The sequence below is a fragment of the Littorina saxatilis genome, linkage group LG8, assembly GCF_037325665.1.
Source record: "Littorina saxatilis isolate snail1 linkage group LG8, US_GU_Lsax_2.0, whole genome shotgun sequence".
NCBI classification, from domain to species: domain Eukaryota; kingdom Metazoa; phylum Mollusca; class Gastropoda; order Littorinimorpha; family Littorinidae; genus Littorina; species Littorina saxatilis.
Window position 1 is genome coordinate 37,653,561 of NC_090252.1, and position 17,577 is coordinate 37,671,137.

Genomic DNA, 17,577 nt, shown 5'->3' on the forward strand with positions numbered 1-17,577 from the left:
CAGCGGAGACGCCATGTGAGTACCCCCATCCTGCAAAGCATGGACATCAGCCCGAGTCACGGTCGCTGAAGCCTTAGCAAAAGTCGAAGTAGCTGAAGAAGATGGCCGGATCTTGGCTAGAGAGAAAGCATCTGAAACACCGGAAGAGGGTGAACGCAGTTCCTCCCGCGCAGAGGATAATTATGACACTAACATAGAAACTTGCACGCTAAGTGACAGTAAACGAGGCCCCGTACGTGGCCGCTAAACCAGGGCAAAGAGGAGACCCAGTCTCAGTAGGGGCTACACCCAAAAGACTAACTCTGTCTGACATAAACAAAGCTTGGCCGGAGGCTAAATGCAATCCGCCAACGACGAACCTGCGAATTAATCGCCCGTAACAACGAACGCAACGTCAAAAGGCAAAACACCTGAACACCAGATGCCCCCGACATCACAACAACATATTTGTCACCGCGAGTGACATCGTCCCAGAAGCGGACAAAATGGCGGTCGACCAAGACATCACAACATTTGCCTGTTCCCGGTTCTGAGAGTGAAATGACAGGCAGTCCGGCACTCTTACTCTTACTAGACGAGAAAACTTTTCCTAGCAGGAGACGCTGCGAAAGTAGCCTGTCTCAAACTAAGTATAGCCTTGGCGTTCTCCGCCATGACAAAAACGAACTCACGAAAAAATTCTTACTGGAAAATTTCTACAAGTTCGCAAATGCGCGACAAGAACTTGTCGCCCAAAACATTCATAAAACAGGCAAGGTCTCACCCAAACAGCAAAGGTGTAGATAAAGCTCAGCGGCAGACCAAGGGGCGAATCCCGAGTCCGTAGTCTCAGAAACAAGGCTGAAAACAGCCGGAGCGTACTTGATAAGCGACCAGTCTTGTTGGACGCTGAGTGTGGAATGATAAGTTGGCGGCATATGCGCACGCATACGGAAGTCAGACTAGCAATAGTCGGACATTATGGGATGGATCACTTTCTTTTTTAGAGTGGTCTCCCTTGTTACCAAGGGGACGCGTACAGCGATACCAGCACTGAACTAGAGTTAATTGCTATTTGTGAGTTGGGTTAAAGTTATGTAATTCAAATGGCATGTACAGAAGTTTACATCATTTTCCTCCCTCTTTCTTTGGGTCATGCAACATAAAAAAGATAGTGTGTAGGAGATCAAGAAAGAGAGCAAGACAGAGAAAAAAAAGAGAGAGGGAGAGGAGAGAGAGAGGGGGAGGGGTAAAAAGATAGACAGACAGAAGCTTGAATAATTAAGATACGTGTTTGCTGTTGAAGAGTTGCTGCATGTGTTTATTTTTCTATCCTTGGCCAGAAGTCAGTTTTTTGTTTTTTTTAAGTTCCATGCACTCAGCTGTTTTGAGGGTTATATTTTCTCCACTTGATAGTGAAAATTTAAGCTTCAAATAGACCATTATTATGAGAACACTTTGAGCAAACTAGCACACTACACTACTCACTATCGCTTGGAAACGGTTGAGTTCATTTGTCAATTCATGGGAAAAAGAACAGAACAGAAGGAAAATAGGCAGGTTTGCAACCAGATCTATTAAAAGCAAAGTTCCTGTGCTACTGTATCCACATTGTTAGCATAGTACAATTATTCTACCGACAGCAATCGTTAGTAAAGGTAATCAACCATAAATAATGACATGCTCTTCACACACAGTGAACTACAACTTAAAAAAACCATCTGATCATGCCTTTCTCTTCACGTCAAAAATATATGCAAAAACACACATGTCCTCGCACTGGCAATAACACAAACATGCATTACAAATATTTATCAAAATAATAAGTTCTGAAACTCCTCAAAACTGCATGGAGTGTACGTTCTGAACAACATCCATACTCACAGATCAAAAAATAGACCCAATCCGAATAGATAAGAGCTTTGAAAGCAAAAGTACAAATTTCTTATTTCAACAAGATATTCAGATCTCACACACATGCATTTTCTTGCTCTATCACACATCTGCTCTCTCTCACTCTCTCACAAGTGTTCTCTCTCACATACACACGTCATTCTTTCTTACACACACACTTACACATACACAATCTCCCTCTCTCTCTCACACACACACACACACACACACACACACACACACACACACACACACACACACACACACACACACACACACACACACACATGCACTCTCTCTCACACACACACATACACACACACACACACACACTCACTCACACACACACACGCACACACACACTCTCTCTCTCACACACATCTCTCTCTCTCTCTTTCACACACATACACTCCCTCTCTCATACACACACTCTATTTCCCTCTTCACCTCCTCTCATTTCCCTCTCAAAACACCAACCCCCAAGCCCCCCTCTCACCCCCACCACCACCCTCCCCCCTCCCACTCTCACCTTTCAACGAGCGCTGAGAGTCATGGCTCTTGGAAGACTTGATACGCAGCTCAGACTTGATGGTCAGCAAAGAATCAGCAGGATGGATGATTCCAGAAACGGTTCCATCCTCCTCTCCCCCGAAGACCATGGGCACATCCACCTTGGGCCAAAGGTCTTGCACGATGGTGGCAAACAGGCTGGCGTCGCGCGAGTTCATGCGAGGAACGAAGGTGTCGCGCAGAGACTGAACGAGAGAGGCTTCCTCTGTGACTTTCTTGGCTGCTTCTGACTCTGAAGATATGCCAAAGCAAGAAAACATTATTGTTGATGTGCATGTCTGGATTAGAAATGAAAATGTTTCATTTTGCACTTTAACACCACATTGTAAAGTTTCAAGAAGATAGGCAAAAGTTCAAGTCCAATGCATGCTTTTGACTGAAGATACGCCAAAGCAAGAAAACATTATTGTTGATATTAATAATGAAAATGTGTCTTTAACACTTTCGCGACGGGACGCTGATAAATCAGTAACCGCGCTGACACGCCCATGGACGGGACGCGCATTTTTCAGTATCAGTCATACAAGGTACAAGACTTGTGATTGCTTCCCGGTTTTTGAAGATTGCAATAAATTGAGTTGTTTCCCTTGATACACGTGGTTTTCTCTTCCGGCTTGATCAAATTAGTGCAGATTTGCGTGGTGTTTTCGAACAAAAAAAATGAATCGAAGGCGAGCCTTGTCACGGGAGGAGATTCTCCGGATGTTGGATCTTGAGGATCCTGTAGATCATGATACATCGTGTCGTTTTAGCCTCAAGAAAGCGATAATAGCAGTGATATTGAGGAAGAAACAGTCCCGTTGTTGCTAGTACGAGTCGGCAAACTACACGTGGTAGGGGGTGATACTGCTAGACGAACATGTATCTCGGAATCGTGCAGGAGCTATGGGGGCGTGGCAGCACTGATAACAATGGATGGCTGGAGCCTTCTAATCCTTTTGGAAATGTTCATAGGTGTACAGTTGGTACTTTGTTGTGAAAATGTGACTTATATTCAATATGGATTACCTAGACATCATTTGGTGAGTGTTACAGTTTTGTTTCATTTGAGTCAGGATGCTGTGAGTGAATGCGTGATTTGCTTGTTTTTTTCTTTGTACTGTCTCCTTATTTCTGTGTACAATGTTAACAATATTTCAGCTAATTCATAGGTTTTACACCTTGTTTGGTTATAACATTATTTATAATACTTTCTGTTAAAAAATAACTTTTAAAAAAAGCAGTGGAAAATAAAACACACACAAAAAAACTTTAAAAAACACAAATTATCCCCCTTTCACCCCCCTTTGCTAAAACAAATCGTGTGACAAACTTATAAATAGCACGACTGAACTGGGCATCCATTTTTGAATGAGTACACAAAATTTGGTGGTGATTGGACTTAATTCAAGCTTGCTAGACAGATTTCTTTACAGTTACTGATTTTTGGGAAGTTTCTTGGTGGCAAGCTTGGGCAGGCAGGACGTTAACGCCGTGGCAGTGCTAGTCACAATAGTGTTAAGCAATATGTGGTACCTTACCAAGAACATGGGCAACGGTTTGAAGTAAATTACACATAATTCTGAAATCACACACCTGGCCACACATGCAGCAATGCACACACACACACACACACAAAACCAAAGAATCATTGCAATGGAACCCCATATCAAGACCTTACAAAATCTTAAAAAAAGATCACGTGTTGAAGGGGATTATGTTATAAAACACAGGTATATTTACAGACAATCATTATGAATCCAAAAAAGTCTGGTTTATGAGGGTCTTAAAATAGAGGTGGGGGGAGGGGGGGGGGGGGTCTTTAATTAAAACGGAGGGTCTAACAAGGGGGGAGGGTGGGGAGGAGGTCTTAAAAACAGAGAGTCTTACAGCAAAGGTTCCACTGTTCACACTAAAAGTGACAATTACCTTTCTCCTTCTCTGAAATCTCACTCTCGTGTTTCTCAATGTCTACGCCACTCTGTGTCAGCGTGTCTGTTGACAGAAATCGTTTTTCTTTGTGAAAATGTTTCAACTAAAGAGTTATATATATATATATATATAGAAAGAGAGAGAGAGAAAGAAACACTCACACACACACACGCGCACACACACACACACACGCGCACACACACACACACGCACAACATTGAAACACTTAGACATGCACAAATGCATGCATGCATACACATGCACACACACATTTAAGACACACATATGCATACACACACATGCATATATGCTTGCATGTACACACACACACACACACACACACACACTCTCTCTCTCTCTCTCTCTCTCTCTCTCTCTCTCTCTCTCTCTCTCTCTCTCTCCCTCTTTAGGGCGAGGGCTAGATGTAAAAAAGCAAATCACTGCTTATTCTATTACCCTCGTTAAATAAAGAATTGTCATTGTCTCTCTCTTTCTCTCTCTCTATCTCTCTCTCTTTTGGGCGAGGGCTACATGTAAAAAAGCAAATTACTGTTTATTCTATTACCCTCGTTAAATAAAGAATTGTCATTGTCTCTCTAACCTCTGTCATCCAAGGTCAGTCTGTCAGCCATGTGAGCGCCAGCTTCAGACACAACGCCCTTGAGCGTGTGCAGACTCCAGCCGTAGAAACTGCCGCTGTTTTCCTGGCCTGAAATATTCCAAACATCGAGTAAGTTACTGGGCCTGTATACAACATTGCGGCGGACATGAATACAGTGGTATCCCCTTCTATACTACCCGTCATAAAAAAGTAGGCAGATGCGTTTGAGGGCAAATCTTTCTGATGAGGCTGTTGATTGTAAAACCAATTATATGACTGAAAAGGCTATTTTTTCCCCTACCTTATTCAGAAAACAGATCGAGTTTTCATAACGTAGTGTCTATACAGTGCCACCTACAACACAGACAACCCCCAAAGTCAAATTCGCAAAATCAAGGTTTCCGGGTTAAAATTGACAAAAAATCAGAACTGCTAAAACAAAACATGTGCTGCATGTCATTAGACAGAACAATCTAATCTGTAAATCTAGTCTCTAAGAGAGGGAGTCTTAAATGAGAGGCACATTTACAGACATTGATTAAGAACAGAAAATAATAGGGGTAAGTCCTAAATCGTGCATGAGTTTGACTGTGTGTCTGTATTTGTGTGTGCATGTGTGTATGCGTGCGTGTGTTTGTGTGTGCCCTAGTGTGTGCATATGTTTGTGTGTGTGTGCATGCGTGTATGCGTGCATGTGTTTTTGTATGCACTAGTGTGTGCCTATGTTTGTGTGTGCATGTGAGTATGTGTGCGTGTGTTTGTGTGTGCCTATGTTTGTGTGTGCGTGCATGTGTATATGCAATCATGTGCATGTTAATATCATTACAAAAGTTGGAAAGAGTGACAGCAGGATCTCCATTGTGACTACTAAGATCAATCTTCCAACGTACCCAGGATGGCCTTGTCAGAGATGGTGGTGTTGGTGCCGAACATCTTGCGACACATGTCGTACAGCTGCCTCGTCTTCCAAGCCAGCTCCCGACCATGGACAAAACCTTTTTGAGGGAGAACAAAAATCACAAAGAAAAGTAAGTTAGTATCCTAAATTAGACAGATTTTTGCATGTGGTGAATACAGTGGAACCCCCTTTTTGAGACCTCCAAATATCTGAAAAAATCAGGTCTTAAAAAGGAGTGTCTTAAAATGGGGGTAAATGTACACAGGTTATGAACAAAAAGTCTGAGAAAACAGGGTCTTAAAAGGGAGGGAGTCTCACATTGGGGGGTCTTAAACGGGGGGTTCTGCTGTACAGAAATGCAACACCAACATTACTGTGAATGTGAATTGTAATTCAATCAAGTTGGCGTTTTAATGAAACAGATCCTGTGATTGGTCAGAATGCCCCAACTCATTAAAAATTACCGGTCATTAATTGTCGATAACCACTCGCTAAAAAAGCCATTAACCACCTGCTGGCGAGGCGCATTGATACAACCTCAACCAGTCTCGGTTAGCTTTGAGGGTCATTTTACAAGTAGGAAATATGAATGCCAATGAAATACCGAGACCATAAGGTATGCGAAGTGATGACGTCGAATACGTGACGTAAGTTGATGCATGAATTCTTCTGGACTACGTCAGTCAATTCCAAAGATCGCTTTTGTGATAAAAAGAATTTGTTTTAGAGTTTGTTGTCCAGAAACCCGTCAAAAAAGAAGGGAAAATGTATGTGAAAGAAAACAAAACAGGAGCAGAGTGATACGATAGGAATACAGAGACATATTTCTTGGGACTTGACCCTTGCAGGTAGGTGGACTGAAAGCAGTGTGTGAACAGAACAGAACCATGAAGACGACACCATCACGTTGATTCGTTGATGACACAACCATTTGTCGAGGATAGCGTAGGCACCCGGTCTGCTCCCCGCCTAAAAAAGGCCAGTGCCGTTCCGTCTTCGAGGGACTGCGTGGGTTTCATTTCGGAGTTTTCCTTCTCCTAGACGAGTTTCCTTCCATGGATGATGAGCCTCCTCTACCCTCGTTTTGAATTCAGAGTGGTCTTCTCTTAGGATAGCTGCCTGCCAGGGTTGACGAGCCTATCCTGCCCGGCTATTTGACCCATAGCTGGAGGTTGGTTCGTGGGCACCTGGGCGTTTCCACACACCGGTGGGCCCGCATGCCGCACGTCTAGGGGCCAACCTCCTCCGAGTCCTTGTAGTCTAGCCTGGGGCCTTGCGGTACCCAGTTTACGCCTGTCGCCGCGATGGAGGCACTACATAGGGCTTGTTGTGGAGAGGTTATTGTACTGGCAGGAGAGACTGACGCATTCTGCTCTCTTTTCGCATTGTCCTAAAAAGGACAGACGGTGCTAGCCAGCGGTGAGGGCTGAAAGCGAGAAGTGACAAGCACAAGACACTTCGCCAACACACTAGACACGTCACACAACCGTTTGGCAGGCAGAACAGAACCAATTCTGTCTGTTTACCATCGCATGAAAGCCGGAAAGAGATCGTCATCAGATTGAATTACAATAACATTAACATGCTTCCATTTGAAACTTCTCGGTCTTCATCGTGGATTGACGCCCTCCCAAAGTCTAATTAGTCGGGCGTCAATCCATGATGACGACCTCGAAGTTTCAAATGGAAGCATGTTAATGTGTAATTACTTCAAGCTTTGGCTGGCTCATTGGTTGTTTTTTTGCAAAACATTTTAAGCCAATTGGTTAGTTGAAAATGACCCTTGTATTATCAAAATTGTAATCATCAAACTTGCAAACAATAATCCTTTTGACTTCCCTCCCTTACCCCCTCAGCCCTTTTCAAAATCAACCATAATGGCTTTTACAGACTACAAAACCATCCATCTCATCCTATCACTGACCTTGACTGAAAAGCATGACCTCCAAGGACAACTGGAAGTCCAAGGTCATGACAGACACCACACGGAACAGCTCTCGGATGCTGTCCGGCAGGCGGCTGGTTGCCGCAGGATACAGCAGCGGTTTCTCAGGGTCACAGGCCAAGACCGGAACAGCGGAGTCCATGAGACCGAAGATGGCTGAATGCTTGTTGAGCTGAACGTCGTCGGACTGAAGATGCACGGCAGCCTTGCTCTGTTGCATGGCGCCCATGACTGTGCTCATCAGCTGAGCGAAGATAGACAGGACTGGGAGCTGAAGGCTGGCGATGTCAGCGAAAGAAACCCAGCAGCCTGGACAAGAGAGACAGAGCGATAGAAATTTATAATATGTTGGACAAAATCATAACTGACGTATTCGTTGCACTGACAGCAATGGATGCTGAAGCCTAGCTATGTCGGCGAAAGATACCCAGCCTAGAGAAGAGACAGAAAGAAGGGTAGAAATTTATTATATGTGCGCGATATAAATTGCATAAAATAAAAATAAAAAAATAAAAAAATAAATCCCTGCGCTTAGAACTGTACCCACGGAATACGCGCGATATAAGCCTCTGATTGATTGATTGAAGATTAAACAACAAAGGGAATTAAGCCCTCTTAATATTGACAACAGTAAATGAGAATATTCAAAAGACAGACTGAATGATAATTAGCTAACAGACACAGGAAGAACAAAATGTCGTGTTGGGAAAGAACTCTTGTCAGGTTTGATGGGTTTTGAATGAATGAATACTCTTTCCCACGTAACAGAATCGGCCAGTCACTAGCCAGGTGTGTCTCAAACTTGTGGACAGGGCGGGGATGTAGCTCAGTCGGTAGCGCGATGGATTTGTATCCAGTTGGCCGCTGTCAGCGTGAGTTCGTCCCCACGTTCGACGAGATATTTATTTCTCAGAGTCAACTTTGTGTGCAGACTCTCCTCGGTGTCCGAACACCCCCGTGTGTACACGCAAGCACAAGACCAAGTGCGCACGAAAAAGATCCTGTAATCCATATCAGAGTTCGGTGGGTTATAGAAACACGAAAATACCCAGCATGATTCCTCCGAAAACGGCGTATGGCTGCCTAAATGGCGGGGTAAAAAACGGTCATACACGTAAAATTCCACTCGTGCAAAAAACACAAGTGGACGTGGGAGTTTCAGCCCATGAACGCAGAAGAAGAAGAAGAAGAAGAAACTTGTGGACAAGGAGCATGTGTAGAATGCTTGCAATACAATACAATACAATACAATAACTTTATTAATCTCTAAAAGAGAAATTGCATTGCTGAGCTTTTGTGTCCGTAATAAAACATACATAAAACGTACATAAAACATACATAAAACATACATAAAACATACATAAAACATACATAAAACATACATAAAACATACATAAAACATACATAAAACGTACATAAAACGTACATAAAACGTACATAAAACGTACATAAAACGTACATAAAACATACATAAAACATACATAAAACATACATAAAACATACATAAAACATACATAAAACATACATAAAACATACATAAAACATACATAAAACATACACTTGGAGCAAGAGTATTCACTCTTTCAGAACCCACACAAACCTGACGGAATTATTTTTGAACATCCTCTATTGTCAATAAAGTCCCAAGGGCAAAGTGTGTGACCCCATGCACGCAAAAAAAAGAGAAGAAATCCCTTCTGCCCAACTCACCAGTGCTAGCCAGGCCTCTGAAGATGTCGTGGACCTGCAGGTAGTTTGTGGAGGTGGTACAGTTGAAGACGTAGAGAGGCCGTCCCAGACACAGGCTGAGCTCCCTCACCAGCATGTACTTCCCACACTCCTTGGGCCCCATACACAGCACGCCCGTGTGCGCTTTCACCGCCTGCGTCATGGCGACAAACATCCGCTCCGTCTGGGGAGTGATGACCTCTCGTGATGCTGACCCCAGGTACTCGAAGCCGTAGTCAAAGGGAGTATTCATACACTGGAACACGACAGCAAGAAAATTATCATTGGCTGGTGGTGTATGATGATGACCAAAAGCATTCATATTCTTATCTAAGGTGTTTTCATGCGATGGGAAAACAGGACATGGATGACAACATTTTTTCTGTGCGCACTTGTTCCTGTGCTTGCGTGTACACACAAATAGTCTTGAGTCGATTGTTTGGAAATGCCTGAGCCTGAAGGGCCAGCGTAACTTACACCTTCTTCTTCTTCTTCTGGGTTCATGGGCTGAAACTCCCACGTACACTCGTGTTTTTGCACGAGTGGATTTGTACGTGCATGGCCGTTTTTACCCCTCCATTAAGGCAGCCATACGCTGCTTTCGGAGGAACGTAACTTACACCTCTATATATCAGTCTGCCTTAAAAGATGAAGATGAAAGTCGGACAGATGGCCATAATTCGTGCAGTGCATTTTTCTGGAATGAGGATGAAATGTTCAGTACAGAACTGAGACGCGTTAGCTGCGATGGTGCCTGAGCTATACATTGGCACGTACTGCTTACATTCACGTACACGGCACACCTCTCTCGCCACCATCCGCCCTACCCTTGGTCTCACAACTACAAAGGGGGTAGGGCACTAGCAGGTCTGCGCATACCTTGACCTGGGACATTGGAAAAATCTTCACCCTTATTCCATCACGTGCAGCCAGGATTTAAACCCTGTACCTTCCACATGAAAGGCATACATCTTAACCATTAGACAATTACACCCATCATCATACATTCACATAAGTCATGACACTCACATGCACAGTGACGCCCCGGTTCTCCTCCTCGAAGGAGTACAGCAGCTGGCTCTTCCAGTCGAAGCTCATGCCGGGTGGTTGCCGCGGCGACATGTCAATCAGCCGCTGCACCAGGTTACGCATGTGCGAGAGGAGGGACAGGAGGTTGGTTAGCTTGTGGATCTGAGAGGGGAACAGCATCAGTTTAAGCTCCTCCCGCTCTGCCTCCTCTCCATCTTCCCCCTCCCTGTCGGCAGTTTCCTCGGGGACCTCCTCCGCCTTCTCCATGGTGGGTAGAGAGATGTTCATGGTGTCTATTGGAGGGGCCGACTGGGCTGCAAGTGGAGAGAAATTTGATTTTAAATGGAAGAATTCCCGAAATAACTCGGCTGGTAGCATCCCACATGCGCTCCCCTCCTGATATTATAGGCCAGTCACTAGCGAGGGGGTGTGTTTGAAACAGGTGGACAGGAGCACAGGTGGATTGTTTGTCTCACTAAAAGCAAGGGTATTCACTCTTTTACAACCCATACCCATAATTACCCCTTTGATTGTCAAAATACATATCAGGCACGTACTTTGCTATCATAAATCAATACCCTGACAGAGGAAACAACCGCTGAAAATTGCCCTTTAAATTGCTGCAAGATGATTGCCTCCCCTGGAGGCGGCCATTTTCTTAGTTTTGGTCTAATTGTTATACCTTGTATGCTTTGTTTTTTCATTGGTTTTTAAACTAAATTCTTCCGGCAGTGAATTAATGCTCATTAAAGGCGAATATAAGTTACCCATATGAATTTTTCAATTTAAAACATAAATTTTCAGAGTCTGGAACAGAGGGGGCACTAGAAGTCAGTTGCGGGTGTAAGTGAGTGTGTGTATGTAGTTCTGTTAGCACTCTGTTTGGTTGTTGTGTTCGAATGTATTATGTATTGAATGAACTCACACCAAGATATATTCCTGTGTAATGCACGTGGTTGAAATAAAATCTTACGTCTTATGGTCACTGCCAGTGTTGCGCTGTGACGTTGGTTGCTTGGCCAAACTCATGACCACTTCAATAACAGCACTCATACCATCTGCCGAATGACTCACCATCGCTAGCAGGTGCTCTTGGGGTACTGGCGTCCTCGGGTGGAGGGGTCCTGAGTTCTTCACCGGTACCCGTCAGATCCTGGGTGGATGCCTTCTGCAGCGACGTCAGACTTCTGGCAGCCGTCAGGTCTAGCACGCTGTCCTGATCTCCCTCACGGGCAGTATTCTGACCTGTTGGGTCAAGGTTGAATGTGAAAGGTCAAGGTCACAAGATAAAGGGCATTCAAGTAGAGCAGAACCCCCGTTTTAAGACCTAAAAAAATCTAAAAAAATCAGGTCTTAAAAAGGAGGGAGTCTAATTAAAACAGGGGAGGCAGGGGGGGGGGGGGTCCCAGTGCATACACACACAGCTCTCTGTGTGTGTGTGTGTGTGTGTGTGTGTGTGTGTGTGTGTGTGTGCGCATACATGTTTATTTGTATGCAAATTGCATGCTTTTATTCATTTTACATTTTGGTATTTACCTTCAGTCCCTGCCTTCTGTTTCTGCCGACTAATGCGCTCTTCCTTCTCCCCCTCCAGGCCCTTGAGGAGTAGAATTGTTCCCTGGATTCCTGCATCAATCTTCCCCAAGGCTTCCTAGACACACACACACACACACACACACCTTAATTTGTATAATCACTGGCGTTTTGTTAAATGGCGTCAATATGCCAAAATATTCTTAAACAAACACACACGCACACACACAGACACATACACACACACAAACCAATAAACATACACACACCCCCCCCCACACACACACACACACACACAAACACACACACACAAACACACATTGTTTTTATCAGTGGGATTCTTCAGATTGTATCAATATTATTATGAATGTCCTAAACACATACCATATTTTTAGGACTACAAGGGGGCTTTGTTTAAACAAGCGCAACCCCAACTTTTTCAGGTAAAAATTAGAAAAATCCTCACGTTAAGTGCTTCCGGTGTATTGGGCACAAGCCAAAGGAAGTAACAGAGAGGAAATATGTCTTTTCCTGAATTTTGGGCGAGATGAAAGCCACTGCACTCTTACCACTTGTAATTGAAAAGACACCGGCCTTGTGAACCCCGGTCAATGACCGATATTTTCAGCTGAGACCAGGGCTGAGATGCTAGATAAAGTTACTTATTCCCCCCTCTGCTTCTTTACCTCTGTAAACTTGTAGGGGTAGTTATTTTTCGATAATGACCCAGCAACCAAACAAATAACGACCCAGCAACAGCCTGAATCCTCGATAGTGCAATGGGTTGAGAAGTTGTTCCGTTTCGGTACTACTTTTTGCGACTGAAAAGTTCCGAACGCTCTAACGTACGAAGTATACATCTCTGGAGCAAACAATACAAACATACCGCATTTAAATTAACAACTACAGGCCTGAACACATGAATCTTCATATAAAATCCATGAGTTCGGTTGTTTTCTGAATCTAGATTTGCCGTGCTCAAACGTTCATCACAAGCACTTCCAAGAGTCTAGCGACAAGAGTAGTTCCCCTTCTTTTCACTCATTTTCTTCGACAACAGACTGCAATCCGACGGTCAGTTTTCAACAATATTTCATTTAATAAACAGATCACACGCAACCAAATGCACACATCTCATCAATTTAAACAACATAAAGCGGTTTCATACACTATTTTCCCCAGAAAACTGAACTTCATACAGTTTTGAACGTTGGAACACGGGTGCAAAAGTTCGTCTGCTAGTCCCATTTGACGAAAGAACATTATCGTAAGCGACACCAAAACATATACAGAACACACAATATTTGCCTTTGCCGCCACGGCAGAATAACAGCATATCTGTGTACTTGATTTTAGTCCAAAATAGGAAAACTGACAAGAAGTGTTAACAGAATGGAATGATTTGCACGGAACTATACAACCGCGCATTAATCGATCGCCTGCGCAGGTTGACTGGTTGAGTGAATAGGATTCGATCAAACTTTCGCAAAAAACCTCCTCTTTTCTTTGAATAACTGAAGAAAGGAGGAATAAAGAGGTTACACACCTCGTCTCAGTGATTATAAAAAATAATGGTCTCAGTTCGCGGTCATGAAAAAGCTCGCTAAAGCTCGCATTTTTCATGATCCGCTAACTTCGACCATTATTTTTAATAATCACTGAGACTCGGCGTGTAACCTCTACCAACTGATCTGAAGCCAGCCGAGGTGTTGGATTGGTTGAAATTTTGGGTGGCACCCACTTTTGGTTCGTGCACCCCAGGCCAGGTGCCTGCCCTTTAGTTTACACACAAATACATAAATTGATTTTGCTCAATCACAAATTTACTAGTAGGAACCACAAATTTCAGCGACTCTCACCTCTAAAGCAAGACGATCCCCAGCTTCAAGGGAAGCTATGGAATCCTCGATCTGTGTCGACATCTTGATCTGTGTGGCCAGGTACACGACCTCCGACACGTGCTCCAGTGTCCACGACTTCTCTCCGTCCTCACGCTCTGCGTACTCCACTGGCTCGGCCGCTGTTTCCTCCGACGGTTCTGCTGGCACCAGCTCTCGCTGGCTCATCCGGCTCCCCATATGGCTCAATGATCTGGTGCCGCTTTTGGAATCTGAAAAAATAAATTTGTAAAAGAAATCTTTCATTTAAGTATTAAAAGAAATTTTTAAAAAGCAATACCCACTGAAAGATGTTATTGTAAAAGACACAGCTTTCTTTATCTTTAAAGTAAATTTTCAGTAACAAAATCTGAGGTATGCACATTGTTTAATCTTTTTCTCTGCTATTGTTTATTATTATTATTTTAATAAGGTTTGCACTGATATGAAAAGACCAAGACATCTGTAAAAAAAATTTAAAAAAAGCATGCATACATTTACACACACACACAAACACACCCAGCCCCACCTTCACCCCCCCCTCCCCCCCACACACACACACACACAAACACAACCTCACCTTTCTTGGCAGAGGAGTCAGGCTTGGCGGGGACGCTGGCTTTCCTGTCGTTGTCTCGCTTGGACTGCGGGCGGACGAGGGGTTTCTCCACCCCCATGGCCATAGCCAGCTGTAGCTGCAGCGACCCCTTTAACTGGTTGAGGAAACTGGTCAGCCATGTTTCTATCTGACCCTCACACGGCACGGGCTGGGAACAAAACCAAAGAGTTATCTTTGAGACATGCCTTTAGTTTTCCTCCCCTTAACAGATTGGTGATGACTTTTTGGACTGTTGTGCTTCAGAGAGAGAGAGAGAGAGAGAGAGAGAGAGAGACAGAGAGAGAGAGACAGAGAGAGAGAGAGAGAGAGAGAGAGAGAGAGAGAGAGAGAGAGAGAGAGAGAGAGAGAGAGAAAGAGAGAGAGAGAGACAGAGACAGAGAGACAGAGAGAGAGACAGACAGAGAGAGAGAGACACAGAGAGAGAGAGACAGAGAGACAGAGACAGAGATAGACAGAGAGAGAGAGAGAGAGAGACAGAGACAGAGAGAGACAGGGAAGCAGAGACAGAGAGAGAGAGAGACACACAGAGAGAGAGACACAGAGAGACAGGGAGGCAGACAGAGAGAGAGAGACACAGAGAGAGAGACAGAGACAGAGAGATCGAGAGAGAGACAGAGAGAGAGAGACAGAGAGAGACAGAGAGAGAGAGACAGAGAGAGACAGGGAGGCAGAGAGAGAGAAAGAGAGAGAGAGAGACAGGGAGACAGAGACAGAGAGAGGGAGGCAGAGACAGAGAGAGAGAGAGAGAGAGAGAGAGAGAGAGAGAGAGAGAGAGAGAGGGGGGGGGAGAGGAGGGAGTTTTTAATTAATTCATTTTACAAAGTTAAGTCTTACAAAAATAGCTGTGTGCACAGATAGCCCCCAGGCTGCTCATGTTTGATATGTGACCAAGTGGAGCGATGGTGTTATCCCATGTAACACCCAGGCTGCTCATGTTTGATATGTGACCAAGTGGAGCGATGGTGTTATCCCATGTTAGAGCCTGGCCAGCTCTGATACCGTGAGCCAAACTGTTTTCATTAGCCCGAGTGGGCCTTAGCTCACTCGAGTCGTGCCGGTGAAATATCGCCGGCACTTTTCTACTACGTAAAAGGCGTGCCGGCGATATATCACCGGCAAGATTTTTTTTTTTTTTTTTTCCTTGTTGGGAGCAACGAGGATTGCAGGGACGTAACTGGCAACTAAAAGTACGTTCATTTTCGAAGGAGTTGCTTCCCTATAACTACTATTAGCGTTGGTTTGTCGCCTTCAACACTGATTTTTCCGTGCGGACTGCGACGTAGTCAATTCGCCGAAACAGCATGGCGTCGTTCAAAACTTTCGTTTGACCCGCTTTTTGATACCATATTGGATCAAGTGTCACACAGTTGGATCTACAGCCTCAATTATAAGGTTAGGGTTTTCATAAAGATCACATGTAATTCTTTCTGATACATTTTGTTTTATGTTGTTATGCTGCGTGGTTGTGTGTCTGTGATTTTTTTACAACATGCCAAAAACAGTGCGATTTGAGGGAACGAAACGACCGATATGGGCGCGACTCCAATGAGTTAAAAGAGTGCATACAAACTAGAGCCTTACCTGTTGGAAGTAAAGCCTTTCGCCCAGGGCAGAGTCCACCCCAGTGATGATGAAGCAGTACTTGTCGTTATCCTCCACCTCCTCAAACACCAGGCGGCCCAGGTGTTCAAACAGCTTGCTGATGTACAGGTTCACCTGGTTCAGGTCGTAGCCTGTTGGACATACACAATCACAGGTGTTATCACAACCAATATAGAGCGAACCACAGAGTTCAGTTTTTTTGTTTGTTTGTTCGTTCATGGGCTGTAACTCCCACGGCTTGTACGTGTATGACTGTTTTTACCCCGCCATTTAGGCAGCCATACGCCGCTTTCAGAGGAAGCATGCTGGGTATTTTCGTGTTTCTATAACCCACCGAACTCTGACATGGATTACAGGATCTTTTTCGTGCGCACTTGGTCTTGTGCTTGCGTGTACACACGGGGGTGTTCGGACACTGAGGAGAGTCTGCACACAAAGTTGACTCTGAGAAATAAATCTCTCGCCGAACGTGGGGACGAACTCACGCTGACAGCGGCCAACTGGATACAAATCCAGTGCGCTACCGACTGAGCTACATCCCTGCCCACAGAGTTCAGTGCTCTCCCTGCTTTACATCATATGATTATGAATAGAACACACCAAGTTAAAATTGAATGCATATAAATCCTAACATAGTAATTAATACAACAACTTGCAACAATTTACTTGGGTTTTTTTTGCAAAAAGAAGACAGTCTTGTTGCATGGTATCATTATTTCAAACCCTTATTAATTTCAAAGCAATCTGAGAGTGTTTTTCATTTGACATTATCCCTTAATACACAATCGTGATTGTTACCACTATTAAACAGCCTCTCTGAATCAACCCACAGAAAAACACTGCACTAACCGTTGCAGACGATGTGAAGAACGTCCTCCATGGACAGAAAGTAGAATCGTGGGAAGATCTGACGCCTTCTTTCCAGGTGATTGAGAAGAGACTTGCGACACGCCTCCAGACTGTCGTTCATGTGCGTCAAGATCTTCAGGATGTCTGGAAAGACAAGGAAAAGACTAATGAAGAAGCTGGCTATGACTAGTTAAAAATCTTCACCACTGAGGGAAAAAAAAGATAACAGGAAATGTCCAGTGTTTAAAACATCACTGATGAAAGGGTCATTTATATGTGTCAAGATCTTCAGGATGTCTGGAACAACGAAGAAAATCCTAAGAATCTTAAGAAGCTGACTGTGACTAGTTAACAATCTACACCACTGAGAGAAAAACAACAACAGAAAAACAGACTATTTCTACAGCTAAAACCATCACTGAAGAGAAAAATAACAACAGAGGGATTAAGAGAGAGAGAGACAAATGCAGACAGACAGACAGACAGACAGACAGACAGACAGACAGACAGACAGACAGTTGGCTGTGGGATGGAGAGACAGAG

General features: G+C 44.1%; 1 protein-coding gene across 1 annotated transcript in view; it reads right to left on the reverse strand.

Annotated features, from left to right (window-relative positions):
• The window catches only part of LOC138973447 (uncharacterized), a 156,037-nt gene that overhangs the window by 92,308 nt on the left and 46,152 nt on the right, over positions 1-17,577 (reverse strand). The window contains exons 34-46 of the mRNA XM_070346168.1: positions 17,035-17,178; positions 16,165-16,316; positions 14,545-14,731; positions 13,947-14,197; positions 12,091-12,205; positions 11,629-11,799; positions 10,555-10,868; positions 9,508-9,781; positions 7,777-8,106; positions 5,845-5,949; positions 4,955-5,062; positions 4,351-4,416; positions 2,402-2,674 (exon numbers count right to left, since the gene is read on the reverse strand). Of these exons, the coding sequence (XP_070202269.1) occupies positions 2,402-2,674; positions 4,351-4,416; positions 4,955-5,062; positions 5,845-5,949; positions 7,777-8,106; positions 9,508-9,781; positions 10,555-10,868; positions 11,629-11,799; positions 12,091-12,205; positions 13,947-14,197; positions 14,545-14,731; positions 16,165-16,316; positions 17,035-17,178 (2,490 nt within the window). The remainder of the gene's footprint in view (positions 1-2,401; positions 2,675-4,350; positions 4,417-4,954; positions 5,063-5,844; positions 5,950-7,776; positions 8,107-9,507; positions 9,782-10,554; positions 10,869-11,628; positions 11,800-12,090; positions 12,206-13,946; positions 14,198-14,544; positions 14,732-16,164; positions 16,317-17,034; positions 17,179-17,577) is intronic.